The 21,135-nt window shown below is 49.2% G+C and overlaps 1 protein-coding gene across 4 annotated transcripts in view; it reads left to right on the plus strand.

Moving 5' to 3' along the window:
- SYNJ2 (synaptojanin 2) overlaps positions 1–21,135 on the plus strand; it is a 117,699-nt gene that overhangs the window by 86,940 nt on the left and 9,624 nt on the right. For 3 of the 4 annotated variants that reach the window (XM_030809897.1, XM_030809900.1, XM_030809899.1), the window contains 12 exons: positions 239–320; positions 1,125–1,265; positions 3,209–3,401; positions 6,168–6,326; positions 8,242–8,398; positions 9,799–9,916; positions 12,732–12,950; positions 13,055–13,133; positions 15,049–15,217; positions 15,621–15,794; positions 18,475–18,609; positions 20,247–20,359. In XM_030809897.1, the coding sequence (XP_030665757.1) occupies positions 239–320; positions 1,125–1,265; positions 3,209–3,401; positions 6,168–6,326; positions 8,242–8,398; positions 9,799–9,916; positions 12,732–12,950; positions 13,055–13,133; positions 15,049–15,217; positions 15,621–15,794; positions 18,475–18,609; positions 20,247–20,359 (1,739 nt within the window). The remainder of the gene's footprint in view (positions 1–238; positions 321–1,124; positions 1,266–3,208; positions 3,402–6,167; positions 6,327–8,241; positions 8,399–9,798; positions 9,917–12,731; positions 12,951–13,054; positions 13,134–15,048; positions 15,218–15,620; positions 15,795–18,474; positions 18,610–20,246; positions 20,360–21,135) is intronic. The other variant, XM_030809898.1, reaches the window with a different exon arrangement.

A 21,135-nucleotide genomic window follows, 5' to 3' on the forward strand; every position in this document is an offset into this window, starting at 1 on the left:
CCTATTCAAAGGGAACAGAACGGACGGAGGGCCCCTCTGGGCTCACTGTGCTGCATTTAAGCCAGGCGTTTCTGAAGCAGATTCCACTGGGGCAGTTCCCAGCAGCAATGGTAGCCACCTGGAGCTGGACTCAGGCAGTGGACAGCATGGCTCGGGAGAGGGGGCTGGGGAACCCCTTGAACTCGTAATGCAGGCCTTGGCGGTTCTGACTTCTATCATCTCTTGCCTTGCTCCCCAGATGACAGCAGCCCAGCTGACATATTTGCTGTGGGGTTTGAAGAGATGGTGGAATTGAGCGCAGGGAATATTGTCAATGCCAGGTAAGGGGCCAGGTGTGCGGGGCCGGGCAGGGACTTCCTGAGTCAGGTGCCTGGCTGGGAGCAGAGCCTCTGAGGCTCTCCGGGAGCCAGCCTGCTTCTGAGCCAGCTAAGCTGTGGCCCTGTCTGTGTGGGGGTCTCTCACCTGGCTGCTTCTCTATGCTCACACGTGCACCGCCCCGTTCTTTCTCTGCTACTTAGGAAGTAAAAGGAAGGGCTGCTGATTGCTATGTTTTCTCTGCAGTGCGCTGGCCTCGGCCACTTGTTAAGACTAATTTACGCTGCCAGAGGGAGCTGGCATGTGTGGACCTGGGGTGCAGGCGAAGGGCAGGGCTGGGACTGGGAGAGTGGTTGACTCATATTTCCTGGGGAGAGGTGAGAAAGTGGGAGTGCCGGGAAGAGGTACTTTCCTCCTGCACACCAGGGCAAAGGAAAAAATCAAAACCACTGGATTTTTATTTGATATGAAGTCAACTGGACATTCTCCCCACCCCCTGCTAAACTGGCCTGGCTTTATTTTAAGGAACTTTCTGAACAAATAAATAAGACTGACTCTGTGGGGCTGCTATGAGAAGGTCGTGGGTTGGGTTTCAGGGGTCAAGGAAGGGCTGCTGTGATGTGTGAGACATAGCCAAAAACACCCAGATCCTCCACTAGAAGAAGGAAAGCATGACACTAATATTGGGGTGCGGGCAGTGTGAAATCAGTTCTGCAAACAGAATAGGCTTGGGCTGGAGCATTTGGTAGGTGGGAGATAGATGTACTTCCAGCCACCTGTAAACAGCATCCTTTCCTTTTCTCTTCCAGTACTACCAACAAGAAGATGTGGGGTGAACAGCTTCAGAAAGCCATCTCACGCTCTCATAGATACATTCTGTTGACTTCAGCACAGCTGGTGGGCGTCTGTCTTTATATCTTTGTACGTCCATACCATGTCCCGTTCATCAGGTAAGAATATTCCGTTTACACACATCTGGGGAACAAAGGGTTGTTAGTCTTTGTGTTTTGTTCTTTGACTTCCTCCTCCTCCCCCATCCCCTTCTGTAACAGGAATCGGGACTTACCGTTATTTTAGATAAATGTAGCAAAACCCCCTAGGAAAAACTGGGCTGAATAGAATATTGTCTAGCAATTAAAAAGCCACCATGGGAAACATCTAACTCAGGAAGCTGAAGTCTTAGAAAGAGTGTTACATGATTGTCATCGCCCAAGCTCAATTCTGTGCAAGGAAAAGGGTTCCTTGTTGGAATCTTACAGACAGGAAACCTCTGACCAAGAGCTGAGTAACTTACTGGGAAATGCCAACTCTTTTGTCTCTTTTTAAAAGAATTCTGAGTAGAACGTGTGGGCCTCTACAACTGTGACCTCTTTGTCATTTCTCCAAGGTGCATGCTTTGTGAGCATCAGAAAGGGGGCGAGCTTAGGGGCTGCATTCCTCTTGGGGTGTGGGTGTGGGTGTTTGGATGCTGGAGGAACTCATCTTTTCCCCAGCTTGCGTTTGGCCTCATCTTACCACCTGGGCCTACACATGGCTTTCGAATTTCCACCAGCCTTTCGACGATCTGGCAGCAGGCATTGAAGTGACCTCCCCACTGAGCCCCTGGGTCCCGGGAAGGGCCTGTGCCTGCCAAGAGCACCACAGATACACCCCTGCAGCAGCTGGAGACTGAAACTGTGCTGCCCGTAATCCTCTTCTCTGACTTTCAGAAGGTGTTTAGGTCCCTGTCCCTCTGCTTGTGTTATTTTGGCAGCTTGGCAGTGTCCTAGGTTAGCAGGTGAAGGTTAGTAAAGGTTAAAGGCAAGGGCAGGGTGAGGGTGAGAGGTAAAGCGTTTGAGAAAGGGCTCAGAGCTGAGGAGAGCCAGGTTTCCCAGGTTCGGTGTCCTCGGCTTCACGTGCCTTTAGCCCTGAGCTTCCTCCGCCTGCACCCCTTCCATCAGTCATCCCCACAACCTTGTCTACCAGGGAGCAGATGCACCAGCAGACGTCAGTCTGTGGCATGGCTGTGGAAATGTTAACAAATGTGCTTGCAGCCCATGCTTCTATGGAGTTGTATGCATTATAAGTTGGCATTTTAATGCGAGCAGGCTCTGGCATTGCATAAAAGTCCTTTTGAGACCACCTACCCAGCCCAGCATAAACAACTGCTGGTTTCCTAGCTCTTAAAGTGCATTGATTACTGGGCACGGTGTCTCACGCCTGTAATCTCAGCACTTTGGGAGGCCGAGGCAGGCAGATCACTTGAGGGTCAGGAGTTCAAGACCAGCCTGGCCAACATGGTGAAACCCTGTCTCTACTAAAAATACAAAAATTAGCCAGGCGTGATGGTGGGTACCTGTAATCCCAGCTACTCAGGAGACTGAGGCGGGAGAATTGCTTGAACCTGGGAGGCCACGGTTGCAGTGAGCCGAGATCACACCACTGCGCTCCAGCCAGGGTGACAGAGCAAGACTCTGTCTCAAAATAATAATAATTTTAAAATGTGTTGATTGCCCGGATGACACCTCCCATGCATGGCGTGATGGCTGCACAGGAGTGGGGTGGGCTGGTGGGTGGTGATGTTTGTGCCGCTCCTGGTGGCAGTGAGAACCTGGGCAGATGCAGGGACTGCCCTGTCTTCGGCTTCATGGGGTGCTCAAGTGAGCACTTCCCAGTTGGGGTGTGGGGGAGATGTCCAGGCAGTGGTGGGCAGCAGGAGGGAGGCGGCCTCCTGACCAGGAGTCGATGACGGCCACAGTGGCCACTGTGTTGAGATTGGACAGACTCTCAGCTGATGATTTTGGAGCACTCAGAGCAGCAGGTCCCGAACTGCTGCTGGGCCCTTCTCTGTGGTAAAGCAGGGTCGCACTTCTCCTTCAGGAGCCAACGGCATGTGCGTATCCTTCTGTTCCAGGGACGTGGCCATAGACACAGTGAAGACGGGCATGGGGGGCAAGGCGGGGAACAAGGGCGCCGTCGGCATCCGCTTCCAGTTCCACAGCACCAGCTTCTGCTTCATATGTAGTCACCTGACGGCCGGGCAGTCCCAGGTGAAGGAGCGGAATGAAGATTACAAGGAGATCACCCAGAAACTCTGCTTCCCAATGGTGAGTGGCGCCGTGGGGACAGCCAGCACCTCCCTGCTCAGCTCAGTCCCAAACGTGACTGTTGATAGGAGCCAGGCATTGGGGACACAACCACAGGGAGGGCCCCTTCCTGGAGGGCTCAGCGCTGGGGGAGGGGGAGAGGGCTATGTCCCTCCATGGAATTGACCTGGGGCAGGGTTAGCCGTGTGCCTGGAAGGAGCCAGCTCTGCAGCATTTCCCATTGCTGTGCAATTCCTGAATGTCTGCATGGCCACTGGATTTGTGTGTGTGCATTTTCTGATTTTCTAATTCAAGTGATGGTTTAGGGAAGAAAACCACGTCCGTGGTCTGTCCTGTCCAAATGGTGAAGAACATTTGAGTCCACACAGCCTAAGACTCCACCTTCCTGAGACTCACAGTCTTCACATGTACTTTCTGTGGTGGCTCAGATAAGAACCCTCTTTTGACCAACGGACCCTTTTTGACCGGGAACACGGTTCTTGACCAAAGAGCCCAGATCCTCCCTGTTCTCAAAGCTGCAATAGCGAACTGCACACTGCCCTCTCGTGGCGGTCCGGAGGGTTTCATTCTGAAACTGGAGGATTTTCTTTTCAAATCTAGACGTTAATGTTTTCCTTCCTGTGCAAAGAAGCTACCCGGCACAGCTTCGGCGTGTGGTGCACACGAGACCACCTCTTCCCCGAAGTGAGGATAGACTTCAGCTGTTCTTGCTGCAAAATCTTCCACTGTCTGAGAGGTGGCGGGTTGGGTCACAGAGCTCTTCCTTGTGAGAACAGATCCTTAAAACTGACATCCCATTTTACCGGGCTGCACGAGCACTCAAGGCAGAATTTCCTTAGTTTTTGTGAAGAAGTGCCAGAATTCTTGTTGGAGTTGTTTATTTCTTATGTTAAAAAAGAAACAAGTTGGGAAATTTTCAATTGTGTGTAATGTAGTTAAGGGTTAGACTTTTTTTTTTTTTCCTAATCACTTAAAAAGTGCTACTTTGGGGCCAGGCACGGTGGCTCACACCTGTAATCCCAGCACTTTGGGAGGCCGAGGCAGGCAGATCACCTGAGGTCAGGAGTTTGAGACCAGCCTGGCCAACGTGGTGAAACCCCATCTCTACAGAAAATGAAAAAAAAAATTAGCCAGGCGTGGTGGCATGCACCTGTAATCCCAGCTACTCAGGAGGCTGAGACAGGAGAATCGTAACCCAGGAGGCAGAGGTTGCAGTGAGCTGAGATTGCACCACTGCACTCCAGCCTCGGCAACAGAGTGAGACTCCGTCTAAAAAAAAAAAAAAAAGTGCTACTTTGACATAGTAAACTTGGGATACATAATAAGTAATTAAAGGATTTATAATTTAGTTCTTTTCTACAATAAAAATATCGAGGGACCTATTAACATTCTACACTTCTTTTTCTTTTTTGTTTTTGAGACAGTCTCACTCTGTCTCCCGGGCTGGAGAGCAGTGACATGATCTTGGCTGACTGCAAACTCCACCTCCCAGGTTCAAGCGATTCTCCTGCCTCAGCCTCCTGAGTAACTGGGATTACAGGCGTGCACCACCAAGCCCAACTAGTTTTCGTATTTTTAGTAGAGATGGGGTTTCACCATGTTGGCCAGGCTGGTCTCCAACTCCTGACATCAAGTGATCCACCTGCCTCAGCCTCCCAACTGGGATTACAGGTGTGAGCCACAGTGCCTGGCCAACATTCTACACTGGTATTGTCTGATACCGTAGTCACTGGCCATAAGTAGCTATTTAAATTCAAATTAATTAAAATTAAATAACATTTAAAATTCCTTGCTTTCACTGGCCACTTTGAAAATGATCAGTATCCACGTGGCCAGTGGCTCCTGCATCAGACAGCACAGAGAACATTTCGGTGCTGCAGAAAGTTCTGTTTGACAGTGTTATCTAGACACTCATTTTATTTGGTTGGGACCCATTTAATCTTCTGTCCAGATTATTGTCATGGGGGGGAGTGGAAATGCCTCATATTATAAAAGAGAAACTGATTTTGGAGCTAGGCAGATGGGAGCTGAAATCCCATCTGTATCATGCACTAGCTATGTAACCTTCAGCAAGTGCCTTTGTTTCCGAACTTCGTTGTTTTTTTTTTTTTAATCTAAGAGCTGGTGGTATCTGCTTTGTGCACCTGGAACAGAGCTCAGCCCTTGTGGACAGTTGATCCACAGCAGCTGCTGTCATTGTGATTCCTGGGGAAGAGACAGGGAAGGCAAGGACCCCAGGAGCTCTCTGGGGCTGAGCTGAGGCCGTGGGCTTCTAGGACTGGGCAGAATGGGAAGGAGGAGCGAGAGAGAGATGGAGAAGGGTCACCTGAAAAAGCTCAGGAAGTTGTATGAAGGTGCACATCCTGAGCATTTATGCTGCTCTTTTGAAACCTCATTCTCCTAACGCCGAATGCTGGGTGCTGCTTCCTAGGGGTAGACACTCCAAAGTAAGGGTGCATCTGATCTTCAGGACTGGGATCCGTGGAGGAAATGCTGGCCGTGTTGCTCTCCTCCGTTTAGGGCAGGAGCTTCCTTCAAACCACTCAGAAACACTATTATTTAAAATTAAAAAGTAAGCCATGTACAAATTCCTCCATAGTTTCATGGGAAGAGTGAAAAATGAGATGCTCTAGGAGAAAACTTTCTTTTTTGTAAGTAGCATTTTGAGAAAACTACTCCTGCTTGTCCCAGTGAGCTTGTTTTTCTCTTCTCTCCCACCTTCCTTGCAAGATGGGCTGAATGATTATGACTTTCTTTTCAACTTAGGGGAGAAATGTTTTTTCTCATGATTATGTATTTTGGTGCGGCGATTTCAACTACCGCATTGATCTTACTTACGAAGAAGTCTTCTATTTTGTTAAACGCCAAGACTGGAAGAAACTTCTGGAATTTGATCAACTACAGCTACAGAAATCAAGTGGAAAAGTAAGTTGTGATTTAAAAACATTTTTTAGCAGCTGCTCCAAGATGGAATGACATCTATGAGATGTAGAGGCTGGTGCAGCAAATTCAGTTCCGTGAGCGGATTTCACTGTTTCTGACATTGTAGAAAACAGGTGGGCTTGTGAGGTTACAGTACAGGAGTGGCTGTTCATACACACTTTCTGTCCTTCTTTTTTTTTTCTTTTTCCTGAGGCAGAGTCTTGTTTAGTCACCCAGGCTGGAGTGCAGTGGCACTATCTTGGCTCACTGCAACCTCCACCTCCCGGGTTCAAGCAATTCTCCTGCCTCAGCCTCCCAAGTAGCTGGGATTACAGGTGTGCGCCACCACACCTGGCTAATTTTTGTATTTTTAGTAGAGATGGGTTTTCACCATGTTGGCCAGGCTGGTCTCGAACTCCTGGCCTCAGGTGATCCACACGTCTCGGCCTCCCAAAGTGATGGGATTATAGGCATGAGCCACCGTGCCCAGCCAACCTTCTCCTCCTTCTAATACTGTTATTTTAGTGCCTGTTTGCTTCCTAGCAGGATGAGCTGAGATGAGGGGAATACATTTAAATTCCATTTGCCTGTGGAGAAAGAAGCTGGTTAAATGTGTGAGGACCAGGTGTGGTGGCTCATGCCTGTAATCCCAACACTTTGGGAGGCCAAGGCGTGCGGATCACCTGAGGTCAGGAGTTCAAGACCAGCCTGGCCAACATGGTGAAACCCCATCTCTACTAAAAATCCAAAAATTACCTGGTGTGGTGGCAGGCGCCTGTAATCCCAGCTACTCAGGAGACTGAGGCAGGAGAATCGCTTGAACCTGGGAGGCGGAAGTTGCAGTGAGCCGAGACTGCGCCACTGCACTCCAGCTTGGGCGACAAGAGCAAAACTCCGTCTCAAAAAAAAAAGTGTGAGGACAGGGCAGATAAGGTCTCTCCTGAAGCAAGATTTGGACGTTCTTCGAGGTTTACTGTGTCTTCCCACTGGAGCCCCTTCCAGTGTGTGGAGTGCTAAAGGGTTGCCACATGGACAAGTGATCATACCCACCTCCTAAAGCAGGGTTTCCTGTCTTCCTACTACCAACATTCTCACATCCTCACATCCTTTCAGTGATGCCCGAGAGAATGAGGGTGTGTTTGTCCCTTGGTCTTCCCATGGAAGCAAGGCCAATCCAAAGCTAAACAAAGAAAAGAAGGACTTGCATGGGGGCTCATGACTGTAATCCCAGCACTTTGGGAGGCTGCGGCGGGAGGATTGCCTAAGCCCAGGAGTTTGAGACCAGCCTGGGAAACTTAGGGAGACCTTGCCTCTACAAAAACTAAAATTAGCCGGGCATGGTGGTGCGCGCCTGTAGTCCCAGCTACTTGGGAGGCTGAGGCAGGAGAATCACATGAGCCCCAGAGGTTGAGGCTGTAGGGAGCCGTGATTGCACCACTGTACTCAAGCCTGAGCAAAAGAGTGAGACCCCAGGGAGAGACAGAGAGAGGGGGGAGAGCTGACTTTCACTCTGCGCTTCTGTGTACTTAGCTCATTTAGTCAACAAACATAGATGAAGGCCTCGGGGTTGTGGGCCAGACATTGCACCAGGCATGGGGCTGTAAAGATGAGCACCCCTGACCCCTGCCTCGGACCCTGCACTGTCTCCTGGGGGACAACAATCAGACAGTGGATAGATCAGACACTGGAGCAGGTGGGGAGATATGAGGGCGGTGTGTCCCTCAGTGGGATGAGCTGAGGATCACTTTTTTGCTAATTAAAAGACACACATATGTCCAGTTTCAGATAGATTTTCAAATGTAATGGAGCTTCTGTTACTTTTTAAGAATAGGGACTTGCCTTTTCAGTTTTTGTTTTTGTATATAACATTCAGGATCGAAAACTACGGTAGCCTGATGACTTCTTTTTCTCCCAATAGATTTTTAAGGACTTTCACGAAGGAGCCATTAACTTCGGACCCACCTACAAGTATGATGTTGGCTCAGCCGCATATGATACAAGCGACAAATGCCGCACCCCCGCCTGGACAGACAGGGTGCTATGGTGGAGGAAGAAACATCCCTTTGATAAAACAGGTGAGGGGGCCGTGCCCGTTCAAGAGCCGGCAGAGGGTGAATAAGAAATGCGACGGAGGGAAAGTCATGTTTACCCAGCCCCAGGCGCTGCTACATAAATCAGCTTCTTCATAACCCCAGATGACACAAAAGTCATCCCAGACCTTAACCCCTAAGCTTTGGAAGTTGTGCTTTCAGGGGGCCTCTGCTTCTGGCCTCTTTTTTTTCTTTTCTTTTCTTTTTTTTTTTTTTTTTTTTTTTTTTTTTTTTTTTTTTTTTTTTTTGAGACAGAGTTTCACTCTTGTTGCCCAGGCTGGAGTGCAATGGCGTGATCTTGGCTCACCACAACCTCCACCTCCTGGGTTCAAGCCATTCTCCTGCCTCAGTCTCCTGAGTAGCTGGGATTACAGGCATGCACCACCATGCCCAGCTAATTTTGTATTTTTAGTAGAGACAGGGTTTCTCCATGTTGATCAGGCTGGTCTCGAACTCCCAACCTCAGGTGATCTGCCCGCCTCAGCCTCCCAAAGTGCTGAGATTACAGGCATGAGCCACTGCGCCTAGCCTCCTCTGGTCTGTTTCTAGAGACAGTGACCTGCAAATAGGTCTGCTCCTGGCTGCCCCTGCATCACAGCTCCCCCCACACCCCACCTCTTTTTTCTGGGTGGGGAAAGGGGGGAGCATGAGGTTGCCTCCCTGCCCCCCATGCTCCCCCTCATGTTCTTTATCCAGCCTGTTTTGTTCAGCTACACTCTTACCTGCTTAAAGCCCTAATTCCAAATTGGACACAAGCAAGACACAGTAAAAATAAGTTAGTTTTTAAAAATCATTAGTTGTCAAGTATGTTTTGAACAACTGTTGATGCCCAGCTAGGAAGTGAAGTTTATTTAAAGTTAGAATATCTGTAACTAGTACATTTTAAAAAAAAAACACAAAACCTAATTACACATTTCGGGAGAGCATAGCCAGGAAATTGCATCTGTAAAAAGAAAATACAAATTTTCCTTCAGATGAGTTTGTGAACACCTGTGTGGTCCCCGGGCTCTGAGAGGCAGGGCCTAGAATGAGTCCGCGTGTTCTCAGCTCCTGCAGCTCTTACTGTACCCATTGCTGCCAACCTTCTGGGATTTCTGGGTCCTGGAAACCCAGCAGCAACACTGTGTCTCAGGCCTACAGTGGGCACGCTGGCGAGGACTGCAGGCAAGGTCATGACTGTTTTGAATAATTACATGCGAGGAATGTTTTTAACCAAAGGCCCCAAAGCATCCGAAGCCTGGCTTCAAGGTCGAGGAGTAAGGAGGATGAGTCTGGGACGTGGGGTGGTTCGTGGCGCAGACCTCTATTGTGGAAGTGTCATGATCGCATTCTTGGATATTGACTTGATTCTATATGGGTCTCTCGAATGGAACCCCTGCGAGTAGCTGGAGAACTCAACCTTCTAGACAGTGATCTAGATGTTGACACCAAAGTCAGACACACCTGGTCTCCTGGTGCCCTCCAGTATTATGGCCGTGCGGAGCTACAAGCATCTGATCACAGGTGAGGTCCTCACTTCCATGGCATTTTCTCCTGTGCTGGGGAAGGCAGCGTCTCCCTCTCCACAGGGAAATGCATGCTGTCCCCATAAGGATGTGTGTGCGCATGTGGGTGCATTTTGTGTGCATACAATACACCAAAGAACAAAGAATGATGGAACAAATATCTGTGGACCCATCACCATCACCAAGAACTAATTAATCTTAGCATTTTGTCATTGCTCCATATCATAAATGACATCATTGATGAAAATTTCAAAGATGCAACCTACGTATTTTGCGGCTTTTATATTTTCTTAAATGATGTCGTTGTGCAGCTTGCTTTTTTGTTACTATTTTTGAGATACAGTCGTGTTGATGTTATAGATCTGGTTCATTCATTTGTAACTGCTGTCTAGTATCCCACTAAATATATCCATGGAACTTACAACTTACCCATTTACCTCTTGATGAATATTTTCTCCAGGATTTTATGATTACAAACACCATAGGGTTTTTAAATCTGGACTGCACAACCAATTTTTTTTTTTTTTGAGACAGAGTCTTGCTGTACTGCCCAGGCTGGAGTACAGTGGTGTGATCTCAGCTCACTGCAACCTCCGCTTCCCAGGTTCAAGCAATTCTCCTGCCTCAGCCTCCCACGTAGCTGGGGTTACAGGTGCACACCACCATGCTTGGCTAATTTTTGTGTTTTGAGTAGAGATAGGGTTTCACCATGTTGGCCAGGCTGGTCCCGAACTCCTGACCTCAGGTGATCCACCCGCCTTGGCCTCTCAAAGTGTTGGGATTACAGGCGTGAGCCACCGCACCTGGCCCTAGGATGCAGGGCTTTTTAAATGCTCTGTGCATCATGCATTGAGGATAGAGTGGAGGCAGCAGAGGGAGCATCGTAGGCACCAGCACCTGTGCACTGGGATTGCTGCAGAAGAAGACTCACCCTGCAGAACGTCTTTAAAAGACAGAGGAGAGGATGGCATTTGAGGGTGTGAAGAAGGAAAAGTTTGATCTTCCCAAGGCTGCTGCCTAAACTCTCATGTAGTTTCAACTTTTACAAGGAAAGAAGTTAAGAAAAAGAAGGTGGGAACAGTTGGTCAACCAAAAAACCTTTTTTTTTTTTTTTTTTGAGACAGAGTCCTCCAGGCTGGAGTGCAGTGGCACAATCTTGGCTCATTGCAACCTCCGCCCCCAGGGTTCAAGTGATTTTCATGTCAGCCTCCCAAGTAGCTGGGATTACAGGCGTACATCACCATGCCCAGCTGATTTTTGTATTTTTAGTAGAAACGGTTTTGCCATGTTAACCAGGCTGGTCTCCAACTCCTGGCCTCCAGTGATGTGCCCACCACAGCCTCCCAGAGTACTGGGATTACAGCCACCATGCCCAGACTCTTTAGATAATTCTAAATTCTTTAGATACCTGTTGTTGCAAATACATACCTAGAAGTGAATCTTGAGGAATCTTCAGATATATGACATCAAGGTTTGCCAGCTCAATGTATTTTGAAACCTTAATTTGACCAATATTTCTTGAGGGCCCTTACGTGCCAGGCCCTTTTGCTGGCCTGGAGAAAAGCAGTGAACAAAACAGACGAGACCATGTTATCATGGAATTTTGTGGACAGGACAAATAGATAATAAACAAACATTTGTGCTATGAAAGAAAAAAAGTAGTGGCAGGAGTCAGGCCAGAGTCGAGCTATTTTCAATCAGGCTATGTAATTTTCGTAATATTTTCTGAAAATTTATAGAGTAATAACCATCCCTATGTCAGAATTACTATAAGGACTGCATTATTTCCTGCTGGACTGTTTTCCTGTTTGCATCATTGATTTTTACATTATTCCTAATGATTGCGTAGGGTATTATATGAATGTATCATAACTATTTCCTCATTAAGAAACAGAGCATTTTGGCCTGGCACAGTGGCTCACGCCTTAATCCCAGCACTTTGGGAGGCCGAGGCAGGCGGATCACCTAAAGTCAGGAGTTCAAGACCAGCCTAGCCAACACAGCAAAACCCTATCTCTACCAAAAATACAAAAATTAGCTGGGCATGGTGGCATGTGCCTGTAATCCCAGCCACTTGGGAGGCTGAGGCAGGAGAATCACTTGAGCCCAGGAGGCGGAGGTTGCAGTGGGCTGAGATCGCGCCACTGCACTCCAGCCTGGACAACAGAGGGAGACTCTGACTCAAAATAAAAAAAACAAGCATTTCCCTTTTGTTCCCCCCTCCCATCAACAATGCTGTAAATGATCAACCTCATGCATTAAATCTTTGTCTGAATCCCTGGTCATTTCCTTAGAATAAAGTCCGAGAAGTGAGAGACTACTAGGTGAAAAGAGATGAACAATTTTGGAACTCTACGTAAAGTGCCAAGTAGCCCTCTGAAAAGCTTGCACCCCTGGCAGAGTGCAGATGCCTGCTTCCCCCCCTCCTTGGCGGTACTGAGGATCACCATGTCAAAAATCTTTGCTGATGACTGGTTATTTTCCAAGTACTGGAATACATCTTTAGGGAGCCACACTTTATTTTCCCCCTCAAATCATCTTTAGATAAAAATGCCAAGGTGATAATAAGATCAAGGAAAGATGAAGACTAAAACACGAGGGCAGGGCAGCTATCCTGCATATCCACTTGCTGGTGGCCACATTCGCAGGTTGTTGGTGTTGACTGTGTACAGAGAGCCCTGGGGGACAGCAGCTGGGGACTGGAGGCCGGGGGTGTGGACATCTGTCCCAGGCTAACTGGGGACTGGAGGCCGGGGGTGTGGACATCTGTCCCAGGCTAACTGTCATCCCTCTTTTGTTCCTGTCTCACGCAGACCCGTGCTGGCGATCGTGGAGGTGGAAGTTCAGGAAGTTGATGTGGGTGCTCGGGAGAGGGTTTTCCAGGAAGTGTCCTCTTTCCAGGGCCCCCTGGATGCCACTGTTGTAGTAAACCTTCAGTCACCGACCTTAGAAGAGAAAAACGAGTTTCCTGAGGACCTGCGTACTGAGCTCATGCAGACCTTGGGGAATTATGGGACAATTGTTCTTGTCAGGTAACTGCTCCCCCGGCTGATGTGGGTTCCAGGGGATGTCAGTGATGATCCGTGAGAGCTGCCAGGTCGTTCTTGGCATTGACTTGGAGTATCATTTATTCCAGGATCAACCAAGGGCAGATGCTGGTGACTTTTGCAGACAGTCACTCGGCTCTCAGTGTCCTGGATGTGGACGGTATGAAGGTACGCTGTACTTGGCCACACTGTGGAGTGGGGTCTGATCAATCCTTATTTTTATGTGGGCATGTCTTCTTCCTCCTCTTGCCCTGACCTGTGCCCAACCTGTGCTTTTTTTTTTTTTTTTTTTTTTGCCCTGAGACAAGGTCTTGCTCTGTTATTCAGGCTGGAGTACAGTGGTGCAATCACAGCTCGCTGCAGCCTTGAACTGCCAGGCTTAAGCAATCCTCCCATCTCAGCCTCTCAAGTAGCTGGGACCACAGGCACGTGCCACCACACCCAGCTAATTTTTTAAAATTTTGTAGAGAAGAGGATCTCACTCTGTAGCCCCGGCTGGAGTGCACTGGGACAGTCATGGCTCACTGTAACCTCAGCCTCCTGGGCTCCAGTCATCCTCCCACCTCGACCTCCCAATGTGTTGAGATTACAAGCATGAGCTTTCATGCCTGGCCACCAATCTGTCTTTATGTATAGACACCATATGTGGGAGGGAGTTTGGATTCCTCACTCTGGTTCTGAGGTGTCTCATGTCCGGCTCTGGCTACTTGCAAAACAGGGAGGAAGGGTGGGCGCGGTGGCTTATGCTTGTAATCCCGGCACTTTGTGAGGCCGAGGTGGGCAGATCACCCGAGGTCAGGAGATCAAGACCAGCCTGGCCAACATGGCGAAATCCTGTCTCTAGTAAAAATACAAAAATTAGCCAGGCGCTGGGTGCAGTGGCTTACGCCTGTACTCTCAGCACTTTGGGAGGCCGAGGCAGGCAGATCATGAGGTCAGGAGTTCGAGACCAGCCTGGCCAACATAGTGAAACCCCATCTGTACTAAAAATACAAAAATTAGCCGGACGTAGTGGCAGGTGCCTGTAATCCCAGCTACTTGGGAGGCTGAGGCAGGAGAATCGCTTGAACCCAGGAGGCAGAGGTTGCAGTGAGCCGAGATCGCACCATTGCACCCCAGCCCAGGCAACAGTATGAGACTCTGTCTCAAAAAAAAAAAAAAAAAAAGTAGCCAGGCATGGTGGCACGTGCGTGTAGTCCCAGCTACTCTGGAGGCTGAGGCAGGAGAATCGCTTGAACCCGGGAGGCAGAGGTTGCAGTGAGCTGGGACCATGCCACTGCACTCCAGCCTGGGTGACAGAGTGAGACCCTGTCTCAAAAAACCAAACAAACAGAATGGGGAAGAAGAATGTCAGTCGCTGTGTCTCGCGTTGGAAAGCAGCTCTACCAGCGGCTGCAGAAGCTTAGCCATTTTAGAGCGTAGTTCTCGCCGAGTGACTTGATCTGTCTGTGCTCGCACTGCCATGTGGGAGACTGTTCCAATCTTTCTCTTTAGAGTATGTATTTTGGAATATGCAGCTCATAAATGGTTTCCATTTTTATAGTATCTTGGCTTTAAATTTGTACCAAATGGGAAGCTGGAGATGAGAGTTCAACTTTTTTTTTTGAGATGGAGTCTTGCTCTGTCACCCAGGCTAGAGTGCAGTGGTACAATCTCGGCTCACTGCAGCCTCTGCCTCCCAGGTTCAAGCAATTCTCCTGCCTCAGCCTCCCGAGTAGCTGGGACTACAGGCACGCACCACCACGCCCAGCTAATTTTTGTATTTTTAGTACAGATGGGGCTTCACCGTGTTGGTCAGGCTGGTCTCAAACTCCTGACCTCAAGGGATCTACCTGCTTTGGCCTCTTAGAGTGCTGGGATTACAGGTGTGAGCCACCACACCCAGCCCAGTTCAACTTTTTTTTCAACCAGATATATGAGAGCTACGCTGAGCCTGCCTGAGGTCTGGACCCTTGGTTTTTCATGGCCAAATGTGAAGATTGGCCTCATTGTGAGTGTGTGGGTTTTGGTGAGAAGCATTGTGTGATCAACAGGAGTGGTCATGATTTTTTTTTATTCCTGGGTGGCCGCTGTGCCCTCCCAGGTGAAAGGCAGAGCAGTGAAGATTAGACCGAAGACGAAGGACTGGCTGAAAGGTTTGCGAGAGGAGATCATTCGGAAACGAGACAGCATGGCCTCCGTGTCTCCCACTGCCAACTCCTGTTTGCTGGAGGAAAACTTTGACTTCACAAGTTTGGACTATGAGTCAGAAGGTTAGTGACCCTGCAGGGAGGGACAGGGAAGCTGTTCTTCTAGCAAAAGGCCTGAGCTTTTAAGGACACCTTCTAAAGCCTCCCTTGCAGAAGTGACGGAGGACACCCGCAGGGCAAGCCCTCTGTCCCATGTGATGAGCACGTTTGTATGTGTGGACGATGCATGCCGTGCTACCTGGGACTGGAGGCATCTAAACTTAGGCTACAAACAGTGGCTTTGAGGATGTCAGGGCTGTGGGCGTACCAATGGAACCGGGGTACTGTCCCTGCTGGCGCCCGGGCCCTGGGCTGCAGGGCAGGGTGCAGGTGTCCTGACAGGAGCTGAACCAGTCCCACTGATGAAAGACCGAGCCTTTCCCCCTCGTTGTTTTCACCCGAATTGTGATTCATTTCCTTCTCCCAGGGGATATTCTTGAAGACGATGAAGACTACTTGGTGGATGAATTCAGTCAGCCTGGGGCCTCGGACAGTGAACTCGGGGGAGACGACCTCTCTGATGTCCCCGGGCCCACAGCACTGGCTCCTCCCAGCAAGTCACCTGCTCTCACCAAAAAGAAGCAGCATCCAACGTACAAAGGTATCCTGACCCTTCTTTTCTCAGGAGCCTTGGCCATGGAGTCGGCTCAGGACAGACTTTCCTTTTTCTCTTGGCGATTGGGCACTGTGTCATATCAAGTATGCAGGTCCCAGGAGAGACCTAAACCAGGCAGGCCAAGCAAGGGGTAGGGACTGAGCCCTGTGCAGGTAGCCAGCTCCAACACCCTGATTTCCTCTAGTTAGTTTATTTTTTTACAATAACTTGTACCCCCATAACACACCAGATTCAAGATAATTCTTGTTTCCTCTGGATATTCAAATGACCACGGTTCTGAACTGGTTTTATATTTGTGATTATTTCCCACCCCGAACAAAACTCTTCTGATTCGGCCGGGCGCAGTGGCTCACACCTGTAATCCCAGCACTTTGGGAGGCCGAGACAGGTGGATCGCTTGAGGTCAGGAGTTCAAGACCAACCTGGCCAACATGGTGAAACCCTATCTCTACTAAAAATATTTTTTCAAAATTAGCAGGGCATGGTGGTGCACATGCCTGTAATCCCAGCTACTCAGGCAGCTGAGGCAGGAGAATCGCTTGAACTGGGGAGGCAGAGGTTGCAATGAGCCGAGATCACCCCACTGCACTCCAGCTTGGGTGACAAAGTGAGACTCCGTCTCAAAACAACAACAACAAAAACACTTCTGATTCAATCCCAGTAGAGACATAATCCATATCTGTGTCCTGAGTTGCTGGCGTATGGTCACATTCATATAATATCATATTATTTTACAGTCATGTTATGTGGTCACATCATTGTATCATTTTAGACTTCAGAGGGCCTGAAAGGTCACATTGATTGAACCATACACTGCTAGATTAAATAATATAACTTTTTTTTTTTTTTTGAGACAGGGTCTCACTCTGTCTCCCAGGCTGGAGTGCAGTGATACAATCTCAGCTCACTACAACCTCCACCTCCCAGGCTCAAGCGATCCTCCCACCTCACCCTCCCAAGTAGCTGGGACTACAGGGTTGCACCACCATGCCCAGATAATTTTTTGCATTTTTTGTAGAGATGGGGTCTCACTATGTTGCCCAAGCTGGTCTCAAACTCCTGGGCTCAAGTGACCCTCCTACCTGGGCCTTCCAAAGTGCTGGAATTACAGGCGTGAGCCACTGCACCTGGCCAATGACTGTTCTGAGTAACTTTTAAAGTCCACTAATGTTCCATGGCTGGCAGGTCGGGTAGTTCATATTTCAGTGTCAGCTACATTGATGCTGTTCCATTCATAGCCAGGCATGCCTCTAGCTGTCAGTCACTGAGCCCCGAGTTGGAGGACAGCTCTAACCAGCAGGTGCAGGAGCTTAGCCATGCATTGGGCCCATTGAGCTGGGGCTGAGAGCAGAGAACAGGGCTGAAAGTGGATTAAGGTACCTCTCAGGGAGGGTACTTTGCCAGGAGAGGTGCGAAGACCTCCAAGCCCCTTTGACCGTACGCTGGTCCCCACACTGATTAATAACTTGCCTATACCGAACCATCAGGAGCTTTTAAACTTAAGGATTTTTGAGGCCTACCAGAGAGATGTGGATTTGGTAGGAGTGGGTGGGACCCTGGAAGCCTGGCATTTCACCAAGCTTTCCAGGTGGTTTGGACGCACAGCCAGGTTTGGGGACTTCTGCCCAAGACTGAAGCAGCAGCCTTCGCCGGAGCATCGCGGTGGTTCTGCACGTTGCTCCTGCCAGGGGCTTCTGCCCTGGAGTTGAAGTGGCTGGAGGGATGTGCTCTTCCCATAAGAAGGACCTTTTTCTCGGGGGTGGCCGTCATGCAGGCAGCGTCTGGAGCCAGTGCAGGTGTGAGCACAGATAGTCCTTTGCATGAAGAAACTAATAGAGCAACACGGGACACGTGGGCGGCTTTGCTACCTGGTGGGCATTGAGAGGGTCTTCCCTTGATGCTGTGGGGTGTTCAGCCATTCCCATTCGTAGGAGAAATCCTGTCTTTCCCCAGTTCCGGTCTCCAGAACATGGGGTGGAGCTGCTGGATACAAGGAGTGGGGTGTCCGAGTCAAAGTGAAATGGAGAGGCCCATGCTTTGGGGGAGCCCTAGGGCTGCTGATTTGATCTGTAATGAAGCAGGAGCTGTGCCTCCTCAAGACCCCTCAGCCTCTTGGAAGGTGCGTGCAGGGCAGGTCAAGATGGCAGACCCTTGGGAGTGGCCAGCCATGGGCCCACAGGGTTTGGGATTTGATGAGTGAGCAGGATGCCTGGTCCTAGGCACTGGCCACTGCACGACAGGCTGCTCTGCTGCCAGAGCAGGGAGAACACCCTCAGCTCCCTCAGCCGGTGTGTTCTAGAGTGAGGAATTGAAAACACCTTCTTGTGGTTGGGTGACTCTTCAGGGGCTGTGGTTTGCAACTGTCTCCTCCACTCTGCGCAAGTCTTGTTATTTCACAAGAAAACACACTTTGAAATAGCTCAATGTCTCTCAAGTCTGAGAAATACACATTGTCCATGGTTCACTGAATGTTCCAAGCAGGCACTGGGTGCCCTCCCTGCCCCCGCCCCTCGCCGGCAGACAGAGGTGCCCGTTTCTGGACAGAGCCTTCAGCTGTCCTGCAGCAGGTCCCCCTGCCACAGTCGGCCTCCTGTGCTCAGATCCGCGTCTGACACGCTCGCGTGTGGAACAGACCATTGTACTCATGCCCCGCCATGTCCTCCAGATGACGCGGACCTGGTGGAGCTCAAGCGGGAGCTGGAAGCCGTCGGGGAGTTCCGCCACCGTTCTCCGAGCAGGTCTCTGTCGGTCCCCAACCGGCCTCGGCCACCTCACCCCCCGCAGAGACCCCCCCCTCCAAGTAAGACTCTGCTTGCTTTCAGCTCCCTGGATGCCTGCCAGGAATAACCGCGCGTTCCCTGCTACTGAAAACACGGCTCGGAATCCACTTCTCCCCGGCCTTCCGGTCCCCACAGGGCTTCCTCCTCCTTGGGCTCCGTTTTGTTGTAAATCCAGGACATGTTTGACGTCAGGGCTGGTTGTGTTTCTCATGGCAAATTAAACGGCTCCTTTCCAAAGCTGCTCTTCACCCTGGAGCTGTGCTATTGCTTCAAGCTGCTCTCCCTCGGCAGCATTAGAGGATGCAGAATGGGGGCCGCAGCTGTGGGAGGGACGTGAGCTTCGCAGTCACAAGTCTCTCCTTGGCTGCTGCGCAGTCTTCCCTCTGCTTATGAGGAATCTGGTAAACCCAGGTCCCCGCCTGGAGGTGACCCAGTCACCCCTCTGCGCTCTGAGGCCTCCTGTTCGCCGGGCTCAGAACAAGTTCCCCCTTATCCTGGGTAAAGGAGCATTTTCTTCTGGTTGCTCGAACAATGCTTTGCCCATCCAGCCCTCCCTGATAACCTGAAAGTAAAGCTGTGATGTGCTTTTGATCCACTTGCATTTTACCACCACTGTTTACTGCTCCCTCCCCAAAAATGTGATGATCAGACTTAGATCTTCCTAAGCCATTACTTCAGAATTGGGCTCACTGTGGCTGACGTCACAGTAGTAACCAATGGCAACTAGCCCAGATATAAAATAAAAATAACCTAAAAATAAAATGCATAAGTCATGTATTATTGGGGAAATTTTAGAGATAACTACAAAGAAGAACAAAATTTTTAAATTCGCTTGATGACTTTCAGGTAGTAGTTGTTAAAAAAGACTTCTTTTTCCAGTTACATGTATCTGTAGCAACATACTTCTTTTTTTTTTTTTTTTTTATTTAACAAAATTATACCCATTTTCTCTGGTTGGTTGTCTTTAATGGGTTATATTTTCTGTGTCATTGAATGTTCTAAAACATTATTTGTTAATGGCTGCAAGTATATTTTAACAATTTATTCCCCTGCTTTGGAATTTTTTTTTTTTTATTTGACATGGGCTCATTCTTTCCCCCGGGCTGGAGTGCAGTGGCACGATCTCACAGCTCACTGAAGCCTTGACCTCCCCGGCTCAAGCAATCCTCCTACCTCAGCCTGCCAAGTAGCTAGGACTATAGGCACATACCATCAGGCTTGGCTTTTTTTATTCATTTTTTTATTTATTTTGTAGAGACAGTTTCACCATGTTGCCCAGGCTGGGGTTTTTGAAATATTTTTTTCCCCACAAAATATTTTAAAAATCTGGTCCTAGTAATAGTGTTTGGAACCATTTCAAAATCAATTGGTTTTTATATCAGATCTGAATCCCCCAAGATGTTAAAGTTTGCGTTCTAGTAATGCTTCTCCAGATCATCTACATCAATAGGCACACACTGGTAGAATCAAGTGAGAAACTCCACAGAGAGTCAAGGAAGGCCTGGCTCTGTGGGTGCCCTAAGTGCCGAGTCAGTGTTCGGGCCTCACCATGTCTGTGGTCTGCTGGGACATCCGCCTCGTCTAGTCGGGCTCCTGGCAGCTGGCTGGGAAGTTGTGCCCTCACTGAGATTGAGACTGCCCTTATTGGTTTTTACAGCCAGTTTAATGGTGAAAAAGTCAGCTTCAGATGCGTCCATCTCCTCCGGCACCCATGGGCAGTATTCAATTTTGCAGACGGCAAGACTTCTACCAGGAGCACCTCAGCAACCTGTGAGTTCTTCTGCATACATTTCGAACCCAAGGGTTTTGCCCCTGGGATAGTGTGGGATCTCTCTTCTCAGTGAATATATAGATTTATGTGTCTTTAACCCTCTACCTGCTCACCATCTCATCTCCAAACCCCATAACCCTTCCTCACAGGTTCTCCATAGGGCTTTTAAATGGTCGTATGGAGTGTTCTAGAGAAAATCACTTTTGATGAAAAATCCCAAATATCCCTGGTTTACAGACTCATCCATTTCTCTCTTCCCATTCTTGCCTCTGCCCTTGGTATATGGACAGAGCATTGCTTGGTAAAAGGGAAAATGGGAGAAATTCAGGTCGTCATCCGGGGAAAATGATGATCATTCTGGAGTCAAGTTGGTTGAGAGAAGAGGCTAAAAAGAGACATAAATAATGAAGTTGGGGAACACACTAGGAAGAGTAACAGCCATAGAGGATTGTGGAGGTGCATGGTTCCGGAGGGTCCCATGAGCTGCTGGGGGAGAGAACAGGTAAAGGCAGGGAGGTAGAGGGGAGAGAGGGGAAGCTGGGTGCTAGGGGGAACTGCTATGATGGGGGTGCCTCTGGGTGCTGGGCCTGGTCAGGTGCTTGTGCAGCCCCAGCAGGTGGAGGGGTGACTGGAGTCCAGTGTTTCACAGTAGTGAAAGTAGGTCATAAAGGCAACCCACATGCTGGATGAAGAAATAGAAAAAGCACTTTTAAGGAAATACATATCTAGAAGGTATTTTAACAACTCAGCGGGACTGTGGAAAGAGTGGCCTCTG

This window comes from Nomascus leucogenys, chromosome 3 (genome assembly GCF_006542625.1).
Source record: "Nomascus leucogenys isolate Asia chromosome 3, Asia_NLE_v1, whole genome shotgun sequence".
In the NCBI taxonomy this organism is placed as follows: domain Eukaryota; kingdom Metazoa; phylum Chordata; class Mammalia; order Primates; family Hylobatidae; genus Nomascus; species Nomascus leucogenys.